The sequence below is a fragment of the Centroberyx affinis genome, unplaced genomic scaffold (assembly GCF_046629955.1).
Source record: "Centroberyx affinis isolate AG114_WGS23_722 - 3 ecotype Tasmania unplaced genomic scaffold, CSIRO-AGI_Caff_v1 ptg002161l_1, whole genome shotgun sequence".
NCBI lineage: Eukaryota > Metazoa > Chordata > Actinopteri > Beryciformes > Berycidae > Centroberyx > Centroberyx affinis.
The window spans coordinates 117,286-135,316 of NW_027280476.1; the positions used below are offsets into that span (position 1 = coordinate 117,286).

Below are 18,031 nucleotides of genomic sequence, written 5' to 3' on the forward strand. Positions count from 1 at the left end.
AGGGAGCTGTACTGCAGCACTGACATGTTAGAAACCCTGTGAGGAAATCTCCCTTATTTTGCCATATCCTGAGCTTAAAGAATATCATGCTGTGTTTCTTTTGACATGTACTGCTCCACCCGTCTCTCTACAATGCATAAAAAAAACCACATAATCTCTAACATATTCATATTCCTCAAGACACTTGCACTTTGCTGATTTGTGACATGCATCTTCAACTTTTAAAAAATTTCAAGAAAAACTGGATCAACAATACATGTATATGTGACAAGCTTTATTTAGCAAAATATAGACACATTAGCTGCATATAAAAAGGATTAAATTGCTTACCGATTGTGCCTCTGAGCATACTAGCATTGACAGCAGACCAGAAAAGAGACAGAGGATAACTGAGTGACTCAGATTAGACAAAATAGGGAATAACAGTTAAAAAAAGAAAAAATACATAAACAAAGATGACAACACCACAACCGCATATGGTTGAAGACAGAGGGGACACAGTATAAGAAAGACAAAAACACAACAGTTGTACAGGCAAACAGCTTGCTAGCCTCAAGTTCTTGACCAGACTCAAAAACGCAGTTGTAAACAAATATAAACTGACGAGAATATGTTGAGCAGTTACTACCCAAAGAGGAAATAGACAGATATAAACAATTCTGTGATCACCAGCAGTTTAAAACAGATACCACAACATTATATATATTGTGTAGTGTTACACAATGTGATGTGGTGCCAAGAGAAGCAATGCCAGAGCAAATTTTAAATGTTCCAGCGCAGCAGTTAGCTGATGAGCTGCTTGTTCCTCTTGTCTTTTGGACGGGCCTTGTCCTGGGCCTTCTGAGGCAGGCTGGCGTCACTCTGGCTGAGGGCGGTCCGCGTCACTGTAGACATGCCGTCCACAAACTTCGTCTTGAACAGAACGTTGGCGTTGGTGAACATGCCGTCCTTGAGGGACACCACCACAAACTGGAAGGAGAGGTAAAGTTACAAGATTGACTGGCAGTAGGCCTTTTGGTTAGGGTTTGCTCATAGGCACACGACCACAAACAGGAGCGGGAATGTTATGCGTGTCAGCATTACCAAAATTGTGGTGCAAACTTTTAGCCAATACCTATCTAACGATTATGTTAATACACACAAAGGACTAAAAATAGCTACTGTGTGGTTTCGTGCCAATGCCAGTATTAAACAAATGTCTGCTAATTTTCTGCACACTTCAACAATTTAAGGCTTTGTATGTGTATGCACTAGAATGTGTGTGTTTGTGTGTGTGTGTGTGTGTAAACACACCTGGGAGTGTCTAAAATGTGTGCGCAGCATCTGTCCAATGTTCTGTGTGTGGGAGAGATCCAGGGCAGCATCCACCTCGTCCAGGATGTAGATGGGAGCGGGCTTAAACAGCAGCATGGCCAGGATCAGAGACAGGGCCACCAGTGATCTGAAACACACAGACAAATACACACAAGCACACACAATGAGCCACTGATCCACTAATGACTAATGACTAACAACTAATGACGGGCTGCCTGCAACTAACGATTATTTTCATTATCGAATAATCTATTGATTTTCATTAAATAAATACATATGACAAATGCCCATCACAAGTTACCGGAACCCAAAGTGACGTCTTAAAATTGCTTAATTAGACTAAAAAACCCCAAAGAGAAAAGCAGCACATCTTAGCATTTGTGACGCTGCAACCAGCAAATGTTTGGTATTTTTTACTTGATAAATCACTAAAACAGTCAATTATCAAAATCATAATCCATTAACTTTCTGTCGATTGACTAATTGTTTCAGCACTATGATCAACCAAGAAAAAAATCCAAGAGCACCAGCTCTAAATGCAGTCTGTAATAAAAGGAAGGGTGTTAATAAAAGTTAATGATTCCAGTATCATCCATGGAAAATTGAAACCTTCTCTCCCTTTCATACTCCCTACTGCCTCAGTAAAAACACATTTCCTAAGGGGAGTGGACTGCCTGCTCTCTTAAGGAAAAAACAAACAAAAAAAAAAAAAACCTATTCCTGATCAATGAACATATAAGTGCTTTTTCTGACCTTTGCCCTCCGCTGAGCTCGGTGAGGTTCTCCTTCCAGGTGTTGCCCAGGGCCACCTTGAACTCGAGGCCCTCCAAGACACCGCAGCCCTGGGGAGGGGCCAGCCGAGCGTTGGCCCCCGGCAGCAGGGTGGAGAAAATAGAGCCAAAGTCCTTGTTTACCTGCACAAGCAAGGGAACATGACGATTACAATAACAAGACTAAATGTGTCGCAAAACTGTTCAGTACATACAGAATCCTAACTAAGTAAACATTGTGCATTCAAATCACACTGAAGCCCCTACACTGATGAGTGTTGTGGGAAGTGTTTTTACTCTCTCTCTTACCAATATTCAGTTAGTTGTTCAGAAAAATGAAAACTAATTTCTGACATGATTGTCACTGAGGTTCTACCACTTCTAATGGGCAAAAATAAGGAAGGAAAGGACAAAGGACAGGTGCAGGAAGAGAGCGGACCTTCTGCCAGGCCATGTTGAGAGCCTCGTTCTTCTTCTGGTCCAACTCCTCGATGGTCTGCAGGATTTTTGACTTGTCGTTCTCCACGATCCTCTTCTTCTTCATCAGGTCGTTGTACTGGAGGAGGGAAAAAGATTTAGAGAGGGGGGACAAAGAAAGAAAGAGGGAACAGTGATTAGTGTTCATGGCCTTCACTCATTCACACCACAAACTCCCACCCCCTCTCCGCCCTCACCCTCTCCTCCGCCTCGTTCAGCATGTTCATGGCCCTCTTGTTGACGTTCCTCTCCAGCTTGGTGGTGGTCTCCTCCAGCTTCTTCAGCCGCTGGCCGGCCTCACGGGGGTTGTTGGTCTTGAAGTCGTAGGCGGAGTTGGGCTTCCCGAACAGGTGGCGCTCCAGTTGGATCCAGTCGTGTTCCTCCAGCATCCGGGACACCTGGAGGAACAAAGGCAAGGGAGAGGGAGAGGGAAAGAGTAGACCAAATGGGGCATTATAGAATGTATTAAGCAAAAATACATACAGTACATGAAAAGTATGATATGAATTAGAGCATGCGCAATGCAGTGGAACATACTGAGAAAGAAAATGAATTAAAAATATTTACGATATGAAATTAAATGAAAAAATTTTTTATTACGATATATGCAGCATTAAAAGAAATGAAAAACATAAACATGCAAAAACATGAATATGAAGAAAAAATATTAATTTACAGTGTATATGCAGCGTGTGCAGTGTGTCGTGGAGAAGGCAAATACATAATGTAGAGAAAAATTTGCTTGTAAAAAGCTATTCATCTTATCAATTCATTCAGTTGACAGATGTAGATAAATAGATATCAAAACTTCAGGTGGAGGAACCAAATGTACAGAAAGGGGTCCAGAGGTACTTTCCGATAAAAAGATAAAGTTCACATAAGTAGAGATTACAAGATTTATGAAACTGCTTGCAAGTCATCTTTCCCCAATTAAATATTATTGTAGTGGGTGGAGTGGAGGAACAACTGAGGTAATATTTAATGTGTATGTGAGTGTGTGTGTGTGTGTACACACCTTGGCAGCAGCATCCTGGCTGTCTTTGCGGTGCTTGTTAATGTTGTGCTCTAGCTCCTTGATCTTCAGCTGGGCTTCGTTGGTCTGCTCCCGTATTTTATTGGCCTCCGTGCTCTTCCCCTGTACAATTCCATTAATTAAAAAAATGTATAAAAAAAAATAAATCACTTGATGAACAGTCCACAGTGGAAGAAAGAGAAATAAACAGATTTATTCTGCCAGCAGGAAACTCAAAATGTGGAAAGAGTTTAATAAAAGTCAAAATTATCTTCATCGTTCCAACAGCTTCATTTTTGCCCTTCAAGTTTGTTGTGTGGGCTTTCGATAGTCTTCAAACCCCACCCATCCTCATGTGAAACCCACTAGCAATGTTACTACCTAAGCCTCTCAAAGCGAGGGTAAAAACCTAGACACAAAGGAGAGACTGTATTTACCTTGAGCTCTTTGTCCTGTGCCATGATCACCTCCTTCTGTTTCGCCAGCTCCTCCTGGGCTGTACGCACCGCCTCCTACACAGCGGAAGAGAGAAAGAAGAATGGTGAAAGAGGGATAATACATGAGAACAGCACCAGAACATTTACACAATAGCTTGTTTTGAGCGGTGATCGATATGATTTACTCAATCAGAGACCACAAACACACATAGACCTGTAAGGACATTCTATTTTACTCATTAATTCCCAAACGCATTACACCTCTAAACACTCAACCTGAATCTTAGGCCTAAAACAAGCCTAACCTCTTCTGAGGATGGGTAAAAATGTCCTCACAAGTACCCATTTTCAAATTTGGCTATGACAAGTACTCTATGTGCCTTTCTCAAACACGCAGGGACACCATACCTTGTTCTGGGACACAGTGCAGGCCATGCTGTCTATCTGTTCCTGGATGGCCTTCAAGGCTTCGTCCACAGCCTGGATCTGCTGCTCATAGCCAGCCTGCTCCCTCCGCAGCTCCTCCAGCTCCAGGCCCACCGCGTCAGACTCCTACACACACACACGACAAAAAAAAAAAAAATGAGGATGGGAAAAATGACCCCAATTATGGAAATCGCTGCATGTGATATGGTCTAATGGAGATGACGAGCAACTGAGGTTTATATGCTATTCTGTGAGTGTGATTATGTGTGCGCCTCTGGACGGTGTACCTGCTGTTTCTCCTTGAGCTTCTTATTGAAGGCATCAGCTTTGGCCTTGGCTGCATTGAGTTTCTGCTGTGCGGCTTTCAGCTCCTTCTCCCTCTCCGCCTCAGCATTCTTCATCTTGTTCTCCAACACCTTGTACTTTTCCTCGGCCCGCTTCTGCACCTCCTTAGTGCTGCGCAAAGTCTCTTCACTCTCCTCTGGAGAAACACACACACGCATACTTAAGTTTCAAAAACATGGCAATTAATGCAACTCTGTTATATCTCCCATTTCAACTGCAATTTGCCATTGAATCTGTGTGCGAGTAAGCCTGGGCCACATCACTATTTCTGTTTGTATACAGTATATATGCATTGTGCTTCGATACATGTAGTGATTTTAAGTGTGCGTGCGTCTCTGCATCCTGACCGATGGCCTTGCGCAGCCTCTCCAGCTCCTCTTGCTGCTGGTGGAAGGAGCTCTGCTGCAGCTTGGCCTGCAGAATCTGTTCCTCCTCGACTTTCAGCTCATACTGCTGCTTCAGCTGACGGTACCTGGAGGGAGGGGACGGGGCGGGGTGGAGGAGAGAGGGTAGAGGGAAGGGGGGAGGCAAGGACAAAGATTATAGCAGAGTGGAGGGTGGAGAAATACAGAGAGAAGATCTGAACCAAGATGCAGGTCACCGAGTTGCTGATGTTACAGTCTGGAGAAGTGGTGGGATTTGTATTATGATTTCTAAGGAATTATGTAAAAGTGGAACTCAAGACAAGTGACTCGCCTACAAGTGCATTCTGTGTCATTTCGACTTGTGTATGTATTTTGTGTGTGTGTCTGCATACTTCTCAGCAGTTCCCTTCAGGCTGGCCAGTTGTCGTTCGGTGTCCTGAAGCTGGGCCTCCTTGTCATTCAAGTTGTCCTGCACCTCCCTCAGCTCCTGCAGACTGGACAACACTGATGCCGACTGGGAGCGAGCTCCTGCAGGGAGGAGGGAGAGGAAGGGCAGGGAAAGAGAGAGACATTGGTGTGACAAGATAACACAGACTATTTGTACAGTGTGGCTAGGACTGAAAAGTGATTTAGTAAGGTTGTGGATGCATGTGTGTAAGAGGGCCAATTTTTTGTCATCTAGAGGCGTGGAGGCGCCTCTTGGTCAAAATAACTGTCCCAGAGCAAATTATCTATATCACATTAACCTTTTAAGATTGATAATAAATCCTTTGTGTACATGTGTGTGCACGGTAGGGGTTTCACAATTAACATTTTCCTAGTCATTAACGTGTATAAAATAGTTGCCGTCCACAGAAAATGTATGAAATGTACCCGTATTAGCCTGCCAGTAAATATTAAACTGTAGCCCCTGGGAAATAATGTTGAAAACAATTAAAAAGAACAGGGGAAAAGACACCATACAAAGACAAAGAACACATTATTATGTGGGTGCAAAAGATGGCCGATGGTGAAGTACACTTCACAGCTTTAATGCATATTTTTCTTGTTTGTCATTTCCTTGCTCTCTACAAGCGCCACCTAGTGACCTTAGTTATTGATGAGTCACTTAATGACTCACACACTCTTGGACTCTCCATGGAGCGCATGCATCTCCCTTGCTCTCACCTCCACTCAGAGTTCCCTGCGGGTCAAAGATGTCCCCTCCCAGGGTGACAGTCTTGGTCATCACCCGCTTATCAAAGGCCACTTTCTTGGCATTGTCCAGGGTGTCGCACACCAGCGTGGAGCCAAACACATACTCCATGGCCTTACGGAGGTCAGCCTCATAGCCCACAAGGGACAGAGCTGCGTGCACGTTGTTCTCTCCAACCTGAGAGAGGAGGGAGAGGGGAAAGAGAAGGGACAGAACAGGAGTGAAGAAGGGATGGAGAGTCACAGAAAGGTGTGAGTGCTGTGTCATGCAACACAAGAGAGACTGCAAGACGGATTGGATGATCACAATTCTAAATCCTTGCTCCACACAGCGATTCAATTAGGGTTAATAAATTGAATTAAATCGTTAGTAAGGCCATGTTCTCTCACCAGGCTCTTGGCGGTGTTAACCACATTCTGGTTGAGTGTCTTGGCAGAGATCTTGTTCAGAGGAATGATGGTGTACCTTCGCTTCAGCTCCCCCCTCTCCAGCAGCTTCTTACCCGTCACCTAGCAGACAAAAAATGACCACCTCTTTAAGTTACACTGTCCCGCTGGTATGCAAATATAATTACTGTAGAACACACACACAGACACACACTCCTATACACAGATATTTCTCCATCTTACCTCTGTGTCCACTACTATGTTATAGAGTCGTCCTCCGGCCACCACCTCCAGTCCTGTTGCGTAGGAGACGTCATTGACTGTGATCAGGTTGGCTAGCAGCCCCTTCACTCTGCTGCGGTCCCATCCGCGCTCCGGGTCCCTACAGCACAGCAGCACAGCATCAATACAACACACACTGCTGCTTGGCAAAGGTCATTAAACCTATTTCCAGGGGTCCGGGGCAACATGGTGAGACAGTGATTACAAATTTTATGGGAGGTTCCATTAGGAATTTTCCCCATTACCGATTCCAGTAATGTGTACTCACACTCACACACGTTTACAATCAGGCTGCAATTGGATTATCCAGACAAACACAGTGACTTTAACTCAGTGAGCTTTAAGTTCAGTCAATCAGTTTATAGCCAGTTGAGAGGGATTTATATGAGATAATTTCATTTAGAATAGACTAACTTAATTTGCTCTATTAAAAGGGATGTGACCAGGAACACAAAAATCAGATCAAGGTAGGAAAAAGATTATTTTCCTTTGGAAATGAATGGGACTTCTTTGTCTAAAAAACAAAACAAACAAAAACAGAAAAACTAAAAACTCTTTTCTTTGTAATTTTAAGTACAGTCAGAGAGACGAGTGTTCAGTTTATACAACTCCTTACTTGTAGTCGAAGCGCAGGTTGGGGAAGCGAGACACAAGGGTCTCATAAGTCTCTTTAAGTTTAGAAGCCTCTCTGGACAGCTGCCTCCTCTTGTCCAGCAGACTCTCCTCCTTGCCATCTGCGCACACACACACACACACACACACAAACACCCATAATTAAGCTCCTAATATTACAGAATGTATAATAAGAACGGGAGTTGTCTTTGAGCACATACTGCAATACACTGGAATTAAATACTAGCATTGTTATTCTGCAATTACTATGACTCACACTGCGTTGAAATAGGGTTTTATGATTAGGGGAATGACACCTTCACACACCTTCATAGTTGAGTTTGGCTAGCTCAGCCTGTAGTTTCTCCCTGCTGCCCCTGACAGCCTGGAGGGCGTCCTGGTCCTTCTTGTAGCCACTGTCCATCTTCTTAACCTCTGCCTGCTTGGTCTTCAGCTCAGCCTGGGCATGCTTCAGGGTCATCTGGGCCTAGAAAGGCAGAGACGAACAAAGGCAAAAATGTATGATAGATTAGTAGAAACAGATAATGTCCAGTAATGCGTTTTCCCAACAAGGAGTCATTTGAGAAGCAGCATGTCCACAAGGCATATCCAGGCATTGTCTAGCAAGTGAAAAGGTTAAGTCTAAACTGACAAGCTGACATTGTTACCCATATATACAGAAATAAATATAAGTTGACATCCTGAAAAGACAAACCAACCTGAAACATCACATCCGCATGCAGACATGTGTCCGAGTGGTTTCCTCACCTGCTTGGCCTCAGTATCGGCCTTGCTCATGTCGTTCTTGCAGGTCATCATCTGCCCGGCCAGCGTGGCCTCCTCCCCGTCCTCGTTGGTGGAGAGGCCCGCCGACACCGCCTTGAAATGCTGCTCGGCTGCCTCCAGGGCTGTGCTGTCCTGCTGGCCCTCCTCCTGCAGGGCCTGCAGCTTCTCCGTCAGCTTAGAAACCTCCTTCTCTTTCACCACGAGCATTTTCTTGTCCTGAGGATGGCGGGAGGGAGAGATGGAGGAGCAGAGAGAAGAGTTTTGATCGAAAATCAGATGCAAGTGTCGCCCTCACGGTATATGAATTTAAGTTGCTAACAAGCTCTTCTTTGACAACAGATTACAAAAGTTGACACAAGTGACTTTAATTTTAATTCAAAAACACCTTCATATGAGCACAGATGAGGCCAGCACAAAGGGAAACCAAAGCTATAGGATCTATTTAATCCACGACTGAGGTCCATTTGACACCAACTGACTGAGGGGAAAAAAAGACAACAACCAGTAGTCTGGTCTCATCACCTCCTCCATATTCTTGACAAGCTCTTTCCTCTTCTTGGTTTCATCTTTAAGGTTTTGTTTTTTCAGGTCCAGGGCACTCTGGGCCTTGGCGTCCACGCGCTGCACCTCAGACAGAGTCTCCTCCAGGGACTTCAATACTCCACACACCTCCTACAGAGCAGCAGATAACAAACATCAGATCAGGTGCCAGACAACAAAATATGACTCCCGCATCTTTTTCCCTACAGCACTTAGAAAGTAAAAACATGCAATACATTGAATTTTCATGGGAATGTGCCATTCTCCTTCCAAAATTCCCTTGAAGCCATCGGGATCATCCCCCACGGCACAGAATCTGATTTTCAACAATAAAAACTGATCCAAAGATGAGAAGAAGGAAGATTTAAATGGATCTTCAAATTATTCTGAAGAAACTGCTGATGGCAACACAAGGAAGAATTGTGAATTTGTGCAAGGGTGTGGTGTTATTCCTCAATAGCATTCCCAAGTACCTGGTCCCTTTTCTTCTGCAGTTCCTGAATCTGGGCAGACAGCTCCTGGACTTTAAGCTCGTTCTCGGCCATGCAGGCTTGCATCTGGGTAATGTTGTCCTGCATGCCCTTCAGGTCCTCCGCCGACTTCAGCTTGGTCTCCTCTGCGCACACAAACAGCCAGGCCACATACAGCCGTGACAAGTGCTGGATCTCACGCATCAGCTTCTGGTACTCCAGGTACGATGAACGCTCCTGCAGGGGTGGAGAAAAAAAAAAAAGTGGAGATTGTAAAAAGGGTTTTTTTTTGTTTTATGAAGAATGATTGGGACAACAGAAATAGCTGAAAATGACAGAAAAAACCCCATCAATATAGGAATTTTGAAACAACTTACCTCTTTCAGCTTCAGCATGGTGGGAGTAATTTCCTCATCCAAAATCTTAAGGAGAATAATCAAAAGGGAATTAGTCAAATATCACTAACAGTGGTGACAATACTAGTGGTGGCAGTTTACCACTGCTGAATGAACAGAGGAAACACTGGTCAAAAGATGAGAGATTGGGTGCATACGGTCTGAATCTCCTTCAGCTTGGCCTCCTTCTTCTCAATGGTTTTCTGAGCGCTAATCTTTTTACACTCGTACATCCTGGTGCCTGCTGCCTCCTCAATCATGGCAAGGATCTGAAATAAATGAGGTAGACATGAATGGAAGACTGGAAAAAGGCAGGAAGAGATGTATCAAAGAGGTCTAAATGTGAGATGTAGATGCTTTACCTCTGGTGGCTTCATGTTTAGAACCTTGGTGATCCTCCCCTAAAACATTCAAAATATGATGCATACACATTAGTCACAGGGATGTGATTGGAATTGCAACAACAGCAGAAAACAAATCTCCATTAGATATGAAGACTACAGATGGCATTCTGACCTGCATGATGAGGAAATGTGGGTTGTTGACGTTGAGGCCGACAGAGCAGAACAGGTCCTGCACCCTGGTGTTGTTGGCATTCACCCCATTGATGAGGTACTTGTTCTTGCCACCAATCACCACCTTGGAGAAGAAAACAGTCATGTGTAACCCTGTTTTCACATACATAAGGGCACTCAAAAGCTATGTTTTCCTGTTTCACCAACCTGTCTGGTGACGGTGATCTCGTCGTGGGTCTCAAACCCAAGAGGGCTCTGGCTTTTGTTGGAGTTGTCAAAGGTAATGGACACGGTGGCCTTGGTGATACCGGCCTGCCCGTTTTTGTAGACCAAGTCCTGGAGGTTGGAGGCTCGCACCTGTCAAGTGAAAACGAAAGAAAGGGATGGTAATATGAAAAGAATGACCGGCTTTGCTGTGTGAGCTAACACTATGGTAGGGGGAAATGATGAAGATGACGCTTCAGTGCATAACGTCACTGAGATAACTTTACGTTAGCGTGACAAAATTATTTCCTCTTTGTCAGTGTTATTGCAGTGCTATCCACTGTTTACGTTGAACCTTCTAGCGGGTTAATAACTGGCAACTCACTTACCTGGGTGAGATTGGAAATGCCCAAAAGAAAACATATCGAGTCCAAAATGTTGGACTTGCCACTGCCGTTCAGTCCTGTGATGGCGTTGAACAGAGGGTCAAATCCGTTGATCTCCGTCCTCTGTGCGTAGGATTTGAATCCCTCAATAATAATAGACTTGATGTGCATCTTTGCGCTGTCCTTTCTCCGCAAATTTCAGAGGCGAGGCTTATGGACTTTCAATTCCAAACCAGTAAAAGTTGAAGCACTAGCCTGTGAGCCAGTGTTCAGGACGGACAACAACACGAAAACTCGTCCTTCTCTCTTCGAACTTGAATTTTGGCGGCAGACATGGTGCCGCTCTTCCGTCCGCTGTGCGCCGGAGATGGGACGAATACATTTTAGTTATTTTAACATTATATGTGTACACATTAAATATAATGATCGACGTTTAAATACAACTGTTTAAAAAAATGTGAGTAATATATTGACGATGTGGTTTAAAATATATATTTTCATTGTTTTCTGTCAGGCAATCTTTAAGGCAACTAAAAGCCCTCTGGCATGTAGCAGGGCTTTGGCGCCACCTGTCGGTAGAAAGCTGAACCACACAGAGATAGTAAAATACCAAAACCAAAACCAACTCCTGCCATCAGTCAGAAATAGCCTAACATAATAATATTACTTGAAATAATATGTTATGTACACACAATTTGGATGAAGGATGCAGGGAAAGTTCTGACAAAAACAAAAATAAAATTGGAAATTCCCTCACGAAAAAGAACTGTAGTAATACATTTGAGAAGGATACGATAAAAGTCACTGCAAAACTATAAACTATATATGATATCCTAAAGGATTATTATAGGAATATTATAGTGATACCATAGAAGATTGAAAATACCACGAAGTATGATATAAGGTTATTGTAAACTCACTATTGAGAACCACAGGCACACTATGAGTTGCAGTAGGAATATTATAGTGATAACACAGAAATGATAAGATCAAAGTAGTGAGTACCACAGACAAGTCGCTATGGGAATATAACGGCAAAAAAGAATGCTGAATTCGGTTTTATTTGTTTTGCATTTGAAATTATTCTTTTTTTTACAATAACATATTAAGGCGACAACAGGCTTAAGGATCCTTTACATTCAGAGTTAAACAAAAAGAAAAGTAGATTACACAGCTAACAAATATCTATCAAGTAGCACAGAACTTGCATTAGCAGTGAAGACGCCTGGAATATTAGTCTCAGCAAGACAAAAGCCCTTAATGGAAGACAAACCACAAGCCTTCGCTCCATCCAGACCTCCTGCTCATCACCACTTAGACACAGTGACATCCATAAACCTGCTGACCCACCACACACACACACACACACACACACACACACACACACACACACACACACACACACACACACACACACACACACACACACACACACACAGTCACCGTGTAACTCCGCTCTCAGTCCAGGGGCACGGGGCACATGGACAGACACACCAGGTTGAATGCGTAGAAGCAGATCTGCGTCAGAACCACGCAGTCTCCCCTGTTGGAGTAGAAGGAGGTGGGCTTGATGTAGGCCCAGTCAAAGTTCCGCAGGGTCAGCGCCCTCTGACAGTGCTGGTCGCTCAGAGCCACCAGGGCGCGCACCAGGGCGTATTTGGCCGAGCAGCTGATGGCGGTCACTGAACGCACCTCGTCAAAGTGCAGCAGGAAGCACGGGTCATCCTGTAAGAGTAAACAGCAATCGTTGGCCATAAAATGAATTCAAATGAGTCAAAACAAGAAGACAGCCAAGTCTGTAGAAATAAGTTTTAAGAAGTGGTTTTAAAAGATGATGATTCTGCAGGCCTAAAGCTTTCCTTATCCTGCAGATCTGAGGCATACACACTGGCTCATAAAGGGTTGAAAGATCTGCCATATCATTTTTGGGCCAGACCTACTGTCAAATCTTGAAATCAATTCTAAACCCGACAGGTAACCAGGGGAAGAGATGCCAGAGGCGGTTTCATCTATTTGTACCAGCTAAAATCCTGTCTGCTGCGTTTTGAACAGGAGAAGAAGAGACTTTTGAATGTCTAAAGGTGAGGAGATGACTCTAGTAAATGTTGTTGATAGAAGCATGAATTATGTTATTAGCATTGACCACTCCAGAATGGCTTATTGAAGTGTCTGAATGACTGTCTCCAGATTACGACATTATTATTGATGTGTCTGTGCACAACAAATAGATTAAGTTTGTTTCTTTGTTTTCTTTTTGTTTGTTTTTTTTAAATTCAGAATCCCCTATGACAATTGCTATTCCTCCCGGCGTCCACACACACACACACACACACACATATATACAAAATCACAGTGAGACATTTACAGTTTGAAATGACTAATATATAGTTTGAGATGCACATTGCTTCATCACATCTCACCACAATATTAAGGAGTGAAGCCCAAGATTCCAGCTGATTACAACAGATATGTTATGATATATAATTCAAAGCAGGATTCCTTTTCTTAACATTAATAGGAAATCAGGCAGCAACAAACAAAATCTCTCACCACATCGGGGTCCCGTCCATCCACAAGATTCAGGTCTTGCAGGGACCAGACCTCTGTCCTCTTGTAGGAGTCCTGAAAAGTGGAGCGCTTGGTCTGGGACTTCTTGGATGCGGACTTGGAGGATCGCTGAGGCTTCTGACATCCCACTATACACAGCTGCACAACTTTGTTCTTCAAAACTGCAGAGCAACGGGAAAAGAAAACCTGATTTTCCCCCCCCCAAGTAAACAGGTGCAGTGCAGCAGCAGAGATGCAAGGACATATCATGTTCGTCACATATCCTGAACGGCTTCTCTACAACTAAATCCATCTTAATATTACTTTATCCAACAAAAATATACTCTATAACAAAAAAAAAACCTGCAAAATAAAACTGTAATGTCATAATTTTAAATTTTTACACTCCAAGGATTTCCTTCTAACATACTGTAAGAACAAAATCTTTCCCATCAATTCATATCTAGAGACACAGACACAATTTAGCATTTTTATATACAGTATTTATGATTTTATAATAACTTAGAATTAGTTTCACACGTATCAGATGTACAAAACCTGCCTACCTGAGACACAGAGGAAATGTCTTCCCTGCGACGGCTCTTCAATCTCTATAAACTCCACCAGCCTCTGTCCTTCGGGTCGGAACAAAACTCTCTGCATCTCCTCCTTCAGCAGGGACGACATCGCCGAGAGAGAGAGAGAGAGAGAGAGAGAGAGGCGAGGAGCGATCAGAGGGGACGGACGGAGCGAGTGTCAGCGAGAGGACGGAGGGAGAGAAGTGGCACGGGATGAGAGAAGTGAGAGAAAGAGAGAGATGGAGAAATAGAAATAGAAAAGGGGAGAGAGTGACACCAGAGAAGACTGGGAACCTGAGAGAGAGTGGTGGTGGTGATGTTTCCTCTGGTCAGAAAAACCCGCAAGTATGTGGTTGTGCGTGTGGCATGAGCTCTCACTCTGCAACACACACACACACACATACACACACACACACTCTGCAGTGGTCAGGGTTGACAATCCATGTTACTATCTTTCATTATGATATTATCTTCATACCAACAAGCCCCAGAGGGACTTAGAGGCAGCAATTAAAGGCCAACCTTCCCATCAATTTACCCTATTACAGTCTCAATTAAGCCCCACTGTGATGGCCTGGTGCTTAGCTGGTGGCTGGCCATCCCAATATTGATTAAGGCTTCTTGCAAAATATGGATTAGCCTCCATTAGTTTTGCATTTACTGCAGTGGAATGCAGCTGAGGTGAAGCATACAGTAAACATATAGTTTGGTGGGATGTGATTATGTGTTCCCTCGCCGCACGCACGCACACACACACACACACACACACACACACACACACACTCCCTCTCTCGCTTTCTTGCTCCCTCTCTCTGCCTTTCTCTCTCTCATCCACACACACACACACTCTCTCTCTCTCCCTTTCTCTGTCTTTCTCTCTCTCTGTCATCCACACACACAGACACTCACTCTCTCTCCCTCTCTCTGTTTTTCTCTCTCTGTCATCCACACACACTCACTCACTCACTCTCTCTGTTTTTCTCTCTCTGTCATCCACACACACTCACTCACTCACTCTCTCTGTTTTTCTCTCTCTCTCATCCACACTCACTCTCTCTCTCCTCCTCCCTCTCTCTGTCTTTCTCTCTCTCTCATCCACACACACACTCACTCACTCACTCTCTCTGCCTTTCTCTGTCTCATCCACACACACACTCACTCACTCTCTCTCTCTCATCCAAACACCCAAACACACACACACACTTTCTCTCTCTCTGTCTTTCTCTCTCTCATCCACACACACTCTCTCTCTCTCTCTCTCTCTCTCTCTCTCTCTCTCTCTCTCTCTCTGTCTTCCTCTCTCTCTCATCCACACACACTCACTCACTCAGTCACATATAGAGGTTGCTCTATAATGTGGCACGGTGCCCAACACTTCTCTGTGATTAAACGTTTGTTGTGGGGGGAAAGGATGTCCCATAGCACTCTGCCAGTTTCCATTATCCGACGGTAATTCAATCTCTGAGAACAGGTACCAGTGGGCTGAAGCACTTATGTGGAGACACTTTACAAGTGCAGAAAGGATGTTACTTTATATTACACTTCTTTAGAGATCATGGAGTCACACGACAATGCGTTACTACATGCACTGACAGGTGGAGGCAGCCTAACTTTTCAACATGTTTTTTTTTTAGTTCCAATTAGTGAGATGCAAGTCAAAACGACTTTTCCATAAGCAAACCACACCGCAGTGAACAAGGCCAAAAGGGCTGATTTGATTTGTTAGCGGGAAATAGTGTGGCTCCATTAGATTTGTCACATTTGTGAAAACACAGACGGGTCGTTCCACAGCTAAGTGCTCCACCGTTGTTGTTGTTGATGGTTTTTGTGGGTGTTCACTTGAAAGGCTTTTTACCTCTGAGATGGAAAGATGAGAGGATGTGCAGGAAGTAGGGAGGGAAGGGAATATGAAAGTGTTGAATCTCATGAATAACACATGAGGTCCATCATACTTACTTGTCATAAACTTTGACCCCGGTCTAACTCTGTTATGAGCGTTGGAAGGATTCTGGTTAGCGTGGTATTTGGAGATGACCAAAGCTATGAGGGAGTAGCAGAGAGGAGGAATTTTGTAACCTATGATGGAATGCAAGAGAATAAAAGTCCCAGTGATTTCTCGTTTCTATTCCATGGAGAACATTACAGTGACATTAATCTCTTTAGATCTGCATTTTGAATGAAATATATTTTTGATGCTTTATGTGAGCATTTTTATTATCCATGACTAATTTGTGGAAATAATGCAGGTGTGTAACTGTGAAAATCACTAGACTGTGAAATCATGGCAATTAAAGTAATATTTATTTAGGTGTCTATTGCATGTTTATTTCATTTAATACCAATACATCAATACATGCATATCACATCTCACAGCAACCCAATGCAATTACGAGTGAAGGACATAAGAGTTTGGAAAGTTTCCTCCTAAAATGGAAACTGAATTGACACATTTCTGATACACTGATCCAGATCTATGTTACAGAGCATAGTAAATACTTCAACAAATTCTACATTAAATCCACATATTAACTGGGCTTGATTTAAGGTATACACTGACATTGTGAAATTTTGTGTGATGTTTTTCTACACCAGGAACTTAATGTTTCAACTTTCAACTCTGGCACCTTTGGCACCTTACAGCTACAGTAGCTGTACCCATTCATTTCAATATGTAACAAGGTTATGAAACATAATACGCCTTTTCTAGGGTAGCTGTTGTCTAATTGACACTATTTAGATTCATATGAATTATTTGTGTTATGTGTTGCCTGGTAATGACTGAATTTTGTTGAATTATTGACTAATGAGTTTGATAGCCTACAACTGGATTGCTTTCTGTTGATGTAATGAGCTTTCCAATAGGTGCAGAAGGACATATATTAAAAATTGCTAGAGAAAAATAACACATTAAAATCACTGAAATACCTTTGTGAGACAAATAATAAGGTTATACTGGCTACCAGTCACCAGTCTGCCTGTGTTGCCTGTGATTTCCAAAGTGTGATTTACTGTGGAGCTGGAGGGGATGAGGAAGAGGAGGGTGACGTGCACACTATTGTGATGAGGGAATGGGGGGATGGGTGCATGATTACAGAGGATAAAGACGAGTAAGTAACATGGAAGTAATATCAGAGGAGGTGGTGGAGGTAGAGAGAACTAGAGAGGATGAGAAGGACGATCTGCATAACAGTGGGATAAGGAAGGAGGACGTGGAGGAGGGGGGGAGGAAGGGGATGATGCTGAAGAGGAAGGACGATTATGAAAAGGAGAAGATGCTGGTGAAAAGCAGCAAGGAAGAGAGAGCCATGAAGAGCTGAGGAAGCAAAAGAAGAAGAAGAAATGGGAGAGGGGGAGGAAGAGAAAGTAGAAGGCCTGCAGAAAAGAGAATAGAGAATGTGAATATGAAAAAGAGGAGGAGGTCAGGGAGGAATTTAGGAAGGAAGGAAGATATAGATTATACAGAAAAGGAGAATAGGGGGAATGGGGGGGGGGGTGTAAATGGAGTTTACAGAGAGGAAGAGGATTGGGGAAAGAATTATGAGGAAGAGAGATCCTGAGAGGCTGCAGGGGTATAATCACTCCAAATAGGAGGAACACTGGGAAGCTGGAAGAGGAAGGAGAGGCACTCTCGACAGATTTCCATGAAGATGGACATAGATTGATAATAATAGACTGCTGTTCTAATCTTTGCCTTCCTTTGTCTGCAGAACTGATGTATTGTGACCACTATGTGATGTACAGGAGCATGGCACAACCAAAACTATTGTGCTAGTCTCTATTTGATTGAAAATTAGTCTAAAATGGAAATAGAAATATACATTGTTTTTTTCTTTTTTTTTATTTAGCCCCCATATGAATCCACATAAACTACATGTACTATATAAATAATTACCATTACTACTATGTGTTTCACAATATTTGTTTACTGATATAACCTCACACCCCACACCTTACCATAACCAGGGTCTGTATCCCACTCCCACCCTTAG

At 43.3% G+C, this 18,031-nt stretch overlaps 2 protein-coding genes across 2 annotated transcripts; both read right to left on the minus strand.

Moving 5' to 3' along the window:
* Nucleotides 1–259: 259 nt before the first annotated feature.
* On the minus strand, nucleotides 260–11,205 carry smc2 (structural maintenance of chromosomes 2). Its single transcript, XM_071532072.1, has 25 exons — nucleotides 10,921–11,205; nucleotides 10,535–10,684; nucleotides 10,329–10,451; nucleotides 10,175–10,213; nucleotides 9,971–10,081; nucleotides 9,795–9,839; nucleotides 9,421–9,654; nucleotides 8,930–9,079; nucleotides 8,390–8,623; nucleotides 7,949–8,108; nucleotides 7,626–7,743; nucleotides 6,971–7,109; nucleotides 6,731–6,850; nucleotides 6,314–6,518; nucleotides 5,539–5,674; nucleotides 5,129–5,253; nucleotides 4,724–4,917; nucleotides 4,419–4,562; nucleotides 4,011–4,085; nucleotides 3,577–3,696; nucleotides 2,759–2,959; nucleotides 2,524–2,640; nucleotides 2,068–2,228; nucleotides 1,294–1,441; nucleotides 260–969 (listed from the first exon to the last, which is right to left on the minus strand). The coding sequence occupies exons 1-25, from the start codon at nucleotides 11,086–11,088 to the stop codon at nucleotides 784–786; spliced, it is 3,603 nt and encodes a 1,200-aa protein (XP_071388173.1). The 5' UTR covers nucleotides 11,089–11,205; the 3' UTR covers nucleotides 260–783.
* Nucleotides 11,206–12,375: 1,170 nt separating this feature from the next.
* On the minus strand, nucleotides 12,376–14,151 carry exoc1l (exocyst complex component 1 like). The gene is made up of 3 exons (XM_071532040.1): nucleotides 14,031–14,151; nucleotides 13,468–13,646; nucleotides 12,376–12,642 (listed from the first exon to the last, which is right to left on the minus strand). The coding sequence occupies exons 1-3, from the start codon at nucleotides 14,149–14,151 to the stop codon at nucleotides 12,376–12,378; spliced, it is 567 nt and encodes a 188-aa protein (XP_071388141.1).
* Between the last annotated feature and the right edge of the window lie 3,880 nt (nucleotides 14,152–18,031).